The sequence below is a fragment of the Trichechus manatus genome, unplaced genomic scaffold, assembly GCF_000243295.1.
Source record: "Trichechus manatus latirostris isolate Lorelei unplaced genomic scaffold, TriManLat1.0 scaffold00048, whole genome shotgun sequence".
In the NCBI taxonomy this organism is placed as follows: Eukaryota; Metazoa; Chordata; class Mammalia; order Sirenia; family Trichechidae; genus Trichechus; species Trichechus manatus.
In genome coordinates, this window is record NW_004443984.1 from 17,009,090 (window position 1) to 17,018,560 (window position 9,471).

General features: G+C 39.2%; 1 protein-coding gene across 8 annotated transcripts in view; it reads right to left on the reverse strand.

Moving 5' to 3' along the window:
- Nucleotides 1-9,471, reverse strand: part of VPS13D (vacuolar protein sorting 13 homolog D) — a 301,392-nt gene that overhangs the window by 194,754 nt on the left and 97,167 nt on the right. For all 8 annotated transcript variants that reach the window (XR_002824255.1, XR_002824256.1, XR_002824257.1 and 5 more), the window contains 4 exons: nt 6,777-6,983; nt 5,447-5,536; nt 2,963-3,103; nt 819-941 (listed from right to left, as the gene is read on the reverse strand). Coding sequence is in view for 5 of the 8 variants with exons in the window: in XM_023732177.1 (XP_023587945.1) it covers nt 819-941; nt 2,963-3,103; nt 5,447-5,536; nt 6,777-6,983 (561 nt within the window). In the remaining 3 variants the exon portion in view is untranslated. The remainder of the gene's footprint in view (nt 1-818; nt 942-2,962; nt 3,104-5,446; nt 5,537-6,776; nt 6,984-9,471) is intronic.

Below are 9,471 nucleotides of genomic sequence, written 5' to 3' on the forward strand. Positions count from 1 at the left end.
TCATCAGCCTGAGACCAGAAGAACTAGATGGTGCCTGGCTACCACCAATGACTGCCCTGACAGGGAACACAACAGAGAGCCCCGGATGGAGCCAGAGAAAGGTGGGGTGCAGAACTCAAATTCTAGTAAGAAGACCAGACTTAATGGTCTGACTGAGACTGGAGGAACCCCAGAAAGCATAGCCCCTGGGTTCTCTATCAGCCCAGAACTAAAACAATTTCCAAGGCCAACTCTTCAGACAGGGATTGGACTGAACTGTGGGACATAAAGTGATACTCGTGAGAAGTGTGCCTCTTAGCTCAAGTAGATACGAGATACTAAACGGGCAGCTTTTGTCTGGAGGTGAGACGGGAGTGCAGAGAGGATTAGAAGCTGGTTGAATGGACATGGGGAATCAGGGGTGGACAGGAAGAGTGTGCTGTCACAGTAGGGGGAGAGCAACTGGGTTCACATAACAATGTGTGAATAAATTTTTGTATGGGGAAAAAAAATCTTATCAATTGGAAAGCCAATGTTTTGCTGAGTAAAACACAAACCCACCAATGGCTGATCCTGCTGCACTGTCAAGGGCGCCCATTCAAATGCAACGTGACAACAATTAAGGAACTGTCTGCTGCACATCTGGTCTTCCCACAAAGGTGGAGTTAGAGCCCATATTAAAAGTTCAGTAGCTCGTACCAGAAAGCTGTGTTTTGCGAAGACTAGAACAGAACTATAGAAGATCATTTTTCCATAGAAAATAATGGCTCTATTTGGATTTCTCAGTGAAACACTGCTCAACAGTGGTTTCATTAGGCATTTGCAGAGAAAAATCTTACTTTGTCCAAAGCATGGTGGATCCACTGAAGAGCCCATCCAGTCTTCTGATTTGGTTGAATCTACTTCCTTGTCCTGTTTACAGTAATCTGCCATCCATGATTCTTTGGTACTTACATACTGGTCTAGAAAGAAGTCCCCAAAGATATTAAGAACAGAAGTATAAAAGATTGAGTGTTCACATCAAATCATTTCAATTCAGCACAATGAGTTTTTACTGAGTGCCTCACTAGGCTAGGGTCTAAGAAAATTTCTACCCTAGAGAACCTCACACTAGTAGAAGAGATTAATGTTAACAAAACTAACATCACCACAAAACTATCCCACAATGTGAAAGGTGCTAAAACAGATATAAATAAAATTCTATTGGCGCACAAAGGGAGAAATTTATTCTGCTTTGGTGGAAGTGTGGGATGTGGTGGCGGGGGGACTCCCAAGTCCAGAGAAATCTTCACAGTGGTGGGTAACTTTGTTTTGGGCCTTGAAAAACGAGTAGAGTTTAGAGTTTACCAATGGGATTAGGGGTAGAGTGGCATTCCAGCCAGAGGGAAAGACAACAAGATATGAAAATACATGGTACATTTACGGAAGACTGAATACTCTGGTGTGGACTTAGCACAGTATATTGGGGTATGGACATAACAAAGAAGTCTAGAAAAGAGAATTGACTGATTTGTGAAGAACTTGGTATACCGTGCTAAGGGAGAGGGTTTGGAGGCAGACAGGCCAGTTAGGAGGCTATTAAAAAACAATTAAACTCAGGAGGTTGAAATCCAGGTGACAACTCTTATTTGAGAGGAGAATTATAATGGGGATAGCACGATGACAATGCGCCACACCTGGATGAAGAACTTATAAACTAATTAAGATGCTATACTTCTGGAGCATGAACTATTATTTTCTGGCCCTCAGTTGCAATATTTAGCTATAGAAATGAGATTTAAACACTAACAGGTCACAGCAATGTTTTGGGGTTTCAACTCAGTACAAGGAATGAGGAATTGAAGGTTTAAAAAAAAAAACAGTTTCACCACTGAGGAGGACACTTTTTGGAAGATATTTTTAAATAGACAGATGCTCATCAGAAATACCAAGAAGAATCCTTTTGTTTAAAGGAAGCTCTTGTCTACTGCAGTTTTTCCAAGTACTACTACAACTTTGTGTAACCTTACAGATTAACAGAGGTGAGAAACAATGTAGGAGTCAAAAATAATATAATTTAGAAGGATCATGAGGTGAATTTACTATTACGTAGGTGATCTTACTATCTAGGCAAATGAATGTATTATACTGATCATGTACAGCAAAGGTTTTAAATTTTTTGTATTAATAAAATTACAGTCTCATTTCATTATATATTCTCTCCTTCTTACCCTGACACAGGGCAAGGCAATGGATGTTCTAATATTTAGCCTCAACACAACACACACACTGAAGAAAATTCAGATTTGCAACAGTATGTGTTCTCACTCAGAGATAACTATAGTATCACCAGTATCAGATCTGTGTAGATCAATAATTCAAACAGTTAATGTGAATTTTCACAGCAAAGGTGGGCACTACCTGAGTGGTGATTATTTAACTCTTCTCTTACAAGGACAGATCGGTTCTGATTCACTATATCTAATCTACGAATGTGCATTTCAGTGTTGCCAAAGAAGCTTTCGGACACACGCTGTTAGCTTGGTGACCCTTTAACCAAGTCATTTTTATAGTTAGGTCAACATGATATCTTACGGGAAACAGTACAGGCAACTTACCCTGCTATAAAGACAAGGCCCAAATCACACCTTTTAAGAATTATTCTGTAAATAGCTTGAGAGGGAGAAATCTAAACTCACTACTAGAACATTTAATAAACCCAGTGACCAAGCACTGCAGGAGAAAGTTCATCATGGACACCTATGTTTCTAAAGTAGCCTAAGCTCTTGCTTGATCGCTGATAGCATTAATATGGAATACCAACTCTGGAACACTGGGCTGAGAAGAATCATAAGGCCAGGTCAGGGTTCATCAGAAAAGCACCCATGAAGAAGTGATGTCTGGCATGGGCTCCAATATTGGCTAAACCAGGATTAATAGTCTTTCAGACAAGGAAACTATGTACCAAAAGGCACCAATCTTCTGACGACAACTTTCCACTCACCAATTAGTACAGAAGTGATATTGATATCCAGCCGGGGTTTGGCCTTGGCTTCCAGTTTCAGCCGAGGAGGATGGAGACGACTCGCTGCCTGTTGTTGCCAGGATACAGAGCATGGCCATGGCTCAATAAATGGCTCCCAGCCTAAAAGAACACAGGAAATAAGACATCTGTTCAGCAGATATCAAGAGCTTATAGGCAAACACTATTCACAAATGCTCAGCAAAAACAAACTATAGCTTAACAGCTTTCTACTTCCAACTTCATCTCACAATGAAAGCACCATCTTTAACCACAGGTCACCCTACAGATGGCTGGGCTGTCCAGAGGATATGAGTGGAAGAGGTTACATGTACCCTCACCACGGTCTTCTAGAGGTGGTAGGAAGGAGGGCAAGGAGTATATATGCCTTCTTCTGCTCCAGGGCAGGAAGTTATTTACTCTTGACCCACTTAAGGAAAAAGGTTTCAGACTCAGATTAAAAAAGTAATACAGTGGCATAAATATTACATTTGATTCTCCTGGTTATAGCAATAATACATTAGTTGAGTAAACTAGATATCTTTGAAGGGTCATTAACTTTTTTATTTTTATCTTAAAATATATGTACAAAAGGTATATAAACAACATATATGCACAGTTTAAAAAATAATACCTCAAACTCTCATGTACCTAGCTTAAGAAATAGAAAATTACAAGCTCCTCTGAAGCCCCTGAGTGCCATTCCCCCCGTCTCATTCCCTCTCCCACCCAACTGCAGGTAACTATCATCTTGAATTTTTAGTTAATCATTCGCTTGCTCTCCTTTATAGTTCTCACACGTGTGTATTTCTAAAGAACATATTGATTACTTTGTTCTGTTTGTAGTCTCTACATAAAGGGAATTCAAGAGTATGTATCCTTTTGAAGCTTGCTACTTTTGCTCAACAACCTGTCTTTGAGATTCATTCACATCAGAGCATGCAGCTGTGGTACATTTGTTTTCACCACTGAACAGTAACCATTAATAAACATACTACAATTTATTTATCCATTCTACTGCTGAAAGACATTTAGCTGATTCCAGTTTTATTGCTATTAGGAAGAACACTACTAAAAGGAGTCTTGTACATGCTTCCTAATACACAAAGGCAAAAGTTGCTCTAGGGAATATAATTAACAGAAGTACACTGCCATGTTGTTGGGTATGCTTATACTCGTAGTAGGAAATAAGAGTTCTACGGCTCATATCCTCACCAGTACTAAGTATTATTGTCCCACTTAATCCTTCACAACCTATTAGGTGAAAATGGTATCTCACTGTGGTTTTAAAGATTCAACTTTTCAAGACAAGTTAATTTTTAATGAATTTCCAAGTATACTCTCTCAATCAGCCACAAAACAGCTGATTCACCCACCCAAATCCAACCCAATGTGCAGCATAAAGTAAGTACAACAGTCTGCTCACATCATTTATCACTTAGTGGCCTGAATGCATTCATGCAACTTTAAAAGTAAGCAATATTTGGTCTGAGAAAATAAATGATTCTCAGAAAAATAGCTACCATATGCCCTGCAAGAGTTTCTCTCAACTAGCAAGATTTGGGTCATTATTCTGAAGTTAGACACTTTGAACAATTAGGAAATAAGGGTGTTACCTTTAAGTGCATCCAGAACAGAAAGGGGAAATGTTAACTAACATATAAAAATAAATGTGACATGAACTCTAGAAGAATCAGCAGCAGCACAACAAATCAGGCTTAATTTCACGTTGAAATCAAAGGGAACAATTACTCAGGCTTAAGCCTCAGACTGCACAGCACAGCTCTGTTTACTCTGTCCACACCTACGAAGAATTCTGATGGCAATTTCTTTAAATTGTCTTAAGGCAAAGAACTTCACAGCTCAAACAGGTTGGCACTGTTATACAATGATTCCTGACTGTCAACCTGTAGAGTCCCTCACCTTGGTTTTTCCAATGGAAGGAAAGAGGCCTGAAAAAGTTTTGCAAAATACCCAGGTTTTATGTCTCCCAAAAAATAGCTTGCTCTATCAGCTGTGTTTTGCCGTAGGAGGTAGGCAGGGTAGATTATACATTATCACTGACTCAGTACACTTCTAATGAAACAAGTTCAATAAGGAGTGTGAGGAAACCTGAAGTTTAAGATGCTGACTGGGCATAAGTTTCCCTGGAAATTTAGCTACTAACAATCAGGACCAAGCAAAGGATCCTTTGCTATTGAGCAATTTTATGTTCTAGAATGAGCCAAACTCCAGGATCAAAAAGAAGTAAATATGAAAAGTTCTTTCTCAATAATTCAGTTGCAACATATCAGATAAGTTTTTAGAAAAGTTTAAAGTCTCTATCTTTTGTCATTCTGTGGTCACTTGCTTTTAATCTTTCCCTGTCCCGCCCCTTTCCCCTCATGTGAAATGTCATGTAGTTATGGACCCAGGCAATCATTGTTAATTTTTTAAATCCCACAATAATATATGCTTTATACTGACCTGACAGGGCACGGTTATAATAATCTCCAGAAAGGGTGAAGTGGGCGTAGCCTTCAGGGCTAGTTCTCACACGCTGAAGAAAATTCAGACCTGTAATGCAAGCCAATCTTAGTGCAGTGGCAGGGCAGGGGCACCCAAAACTTTCTTTTGCAGAGAAGTCACATTAAAGATTAAAAAGAGATGTTAGTCATATCTAATACTCCTGGTCTCATAGGAAAATTTACAAAATGTTAATATTTTGTCCATGGTGGATTTTTTTTTTTTTTAAATACTGAGTTAGAATATTATTCGTCTTGATTACTGAGTTGATTGGCACACTCTTAAATGTTGTGCCTGAGGCAACTGCCTCATCTGCCTCCCCCCGAGTCACAGCCCTGGCATCCAGGTTTATCTAACACCTGTGGGAACACTAAAAAGTGATTTTTTACCTGACTATCTGAAAAGAAAGCCGGGTGATAAAAGCATTCATGTCCTGATAAGCATTAGCTCAAAATTTTAAGAATACCACAGAAAAATAAGAAATAATCTAAATATTTTCTGCAGAAAAGACACTCATGAAAGCAGTCAAAATTCCAGTTGTTACTTTTAATCAAGTGGCCCTTGTGATGCCTAGAGGTACAGGGAAAAAGAAAGCCCCCACAATGGGCAAAGGTAGGCTTAAAGCCCAAAACTCAATTTTACTTGAAGGGAGAAGAGGCTGGTAAGGTCAAAACAATGGAAAATTTTTAAAAAGTCAACACAGCGGTAAGACTGTCATTTATTCTCTTCAGAAGCCTTATCCTAACCTGGCCTGCCATGGTGAGCTTGAGGACAAGGTACTTCTACCTTGCTCCCCACCCTGCTGAAGTACAGCTTTCATATGACCAGCATTTCACTTCTTACCGGGCCCTATGGAGGAGCCTCAGAAGTGAGCTTTTTGATAAGATTCTAATTTTTTATTTTCAAGAGATGAATATGATAGAAGCATTATTTTCTGAGCTTATCTTTTACATGTCTTTAGTAACAGGACTCATTACAATCTTTAGATACATAAAAAGATAAGCATAATGAAGAGATCAGGAATTATTCAGCCAGAGTTGTTAATATAACAGAAATCTCATCAATGACAATTTCTATTATTCCCAAGCTATAGGCTGAAAGCCACATATGGCAAATGAATATGAATTTCTTTAAAATACACATAATGAAAAACATATGTAAAACCATTATCTAAATTTTACCCAGACTACTAACTAGAGGAGAGCATGAATAACATAAAAGACAGGCCCTGAATAATTCAGCAATCACTGCAAATACTCAAGATGAATCTGAAAATCAGGAAAATACTCACGGGAAAAGGTGAGCTCAGCGAGAGGAACATCACAATCCATGCAGTCATCGATAAAACAGATGCACACACTCTCTGCTTTAATCTCCACTCCAGAGATCAACTGTGCTGGCACAGTCCCCCGGCTATCTCGGCTGTTAGAGGCCAGGGAAAGAGACTTCAGAGGCTCAGCGTTCTTAAACAACCAACTCGCTGCCTTTTTCAATTGGCCTTCAAAGAAATTAAAAGGCAATCAGTTCAGCCAGCTCCCAAAGCTACTCCAACAAGTCATACAGGAAATACAGAAACAAAGTCTAAAGGACCTACTGGACAGCCCAAGAGAGTCTCAATCCCAGATGTATTCCTAGACTAAGAAAAAACAGAAAGACAAAAACTAGCATAAGAGGAATTCTTCTTTTAAGCAAACAGAACAAGGTCCTCTTTGTTGTGTATCTTCCAATCAAGTTTACCACACCTTTCATGATCTGGCTCAAAATGCCTCAAAGAAACCATCCCTCCTCTACTATGACATCTGTTGAAAGACAGCCAAGAAGAGGGAAAGTGCTTAAGTACTTAGAAAAATACTTAGGCCACTTGGTAAATAGGGAGCAATATGGGAATTGTGTGTGTGTAACGTACAATTGTTAAACAGCCCCTTGAATACAATCAGATTGCTAAAGCCAAAAAAAAAAGAAAGAAAGAAAAGCAATGTAATCCCATACTTATAAATTACCAGAGATCAGTGCATGAAACATTGGTAAGGGGTTAAGGGGATGGGCTTTGAAGCAAGATCCTAATTGTGCACTTATTAGCTGTTGGCTGTTGGATCTTGGGCAAGTTAATCTTTCTGCATCCTATCCTACAGCTCCCACTTACAGGACTGATGTGAGGAGGAAATGAATGAGTGTACGAAAAGTTCTTAGAACAAAGCCTGGCATGTAATAAAGGCTCTATAAACATTATTTGCTATTATCATCTTTATTACTAAAGAAGTCTTCTTTACTAAAGAAATCAAAATAAAATAAATAAAACTAAAAGCTAATTCATTGAAAAGATCAATAACATTGATAAACATCTAGCCAGGCTAACCAAGGGAAAAACAGAAGACACAAGTTACTAGTATCAGAATGAAAGAGGGGCCATCACTACTGATTCCAGGGCATTGTTGTTGTTACCTGCCATCAAGTCAGCTCTGACTCATAGCGACCTTATGTATAACAGAACAAAACATTGCCCAGTCCTGCACCATCCTCACAATCATTGCTATGCTTGAGCTCATTGTTGCAGCTACTGTGTCGATCCATCTCATTGAGGGTCTCCCTCTTTTTCGCTGACCCTCCAGTTTGCCAATCATGATGTCTTTCTCCAGCGATTGGTCCCACCTGATGACACATCCAAAGTAAGCTAGACCAAGTCTTGCCATCCTTGCTTCTAAAAGAGCATTTTGGCTATACTTCTTCCAAGACAGACTTGTTCATTCTTCTGGCAGCCCATGGTATATTCAACATTCTTTGCCAATACTACAATTCAAATACATCAATTCTTCTTTGGTCTTCCTTTTTCATTGTCCAGCTTTCACATGCATATGAGGCGATTGAAAATACCATGCCTTGGGTCAGGTACACCTTAGTCCTCAAAGTGACATCTTTACTTTTTTAACACTTTAAAGAGGTCTTTTGAGGGTCACCCATGGTGGGCAGGTTTCAGCAGAGCTTCCAGACTAAGACAGACTAAGAAAAAGGCCTGGTGCTTTTTTTCTGAAAATTATCAATGAAAACCTTATGGATAACAGAACATTTTCCATTACTGGAAGACGAGCCCCTCAGGTTGGAAGAAACTCAAAATACAACTGGGAAAGAACTACCTCCTCAGAGTAGAACTGACCCTAATAACATGGATAGAATACAGCCTTATGGACCTTCATTTGCTGACGTGGCACAGAAGCTGTAAACATCCATTAATAATAGGAACATGGAATGTATGAAACATGAATCAAGGAAAATTGGAAGTTGTCAAAAATGAAATAGAACACTTGAAGATCAATACGCTAGGCATTAGTGAACTGAAATGGACTGGTATCGCCCATTTTGAATCCAACATCACTAGTAAATAGCTAATACAGCTTCAGGGCCCAGATTCTTTTTTTTTTTGTGATGTACTTTTTAAATAATATTTTATTGTGCTTTTGGTGAAGGTTTACACGGTAGTTTAGGTTCCCATTCCACAGTTTCTACACAAATTGTTCAGTGACATTAGTTACAATCTTCAAATGGGTGAACATACTCAATATTTCCGTTCTAGTTGTTCCATTTCCATTAATCTAGTTTCCCTGCCCCGTTACGTTCTCATCTTTGTCTTAAAGTAATTGTTGACCATTTGGTCTCATATAGATGGTTTGTTTTTTTGTTTTGTTTTGTTTACTGTTGTAGTTTAAATGAAGTTTACATTTCAAGTTAGTCTCCCATACAAAAATTGACACATACATTGTTATGTGACCCTAATTGCTCTCCCCATGCTGTGACAGCACAGTCCTCCTTTCTACCCCTGATTACCCACGTCCACTCAACCAGCTCCTAACCCTCTCTGCCTTCCCGTCTCACCTCTGGACAGAAGCTGCCCATTTAGCCTCTTGTATCTACATGAGCTAAGAGGCACATTCCTCACAAGTATCACTTTATGTCCCACAGTTCAGTCCAATCCCTGTCTGAAGAGTTGGCCT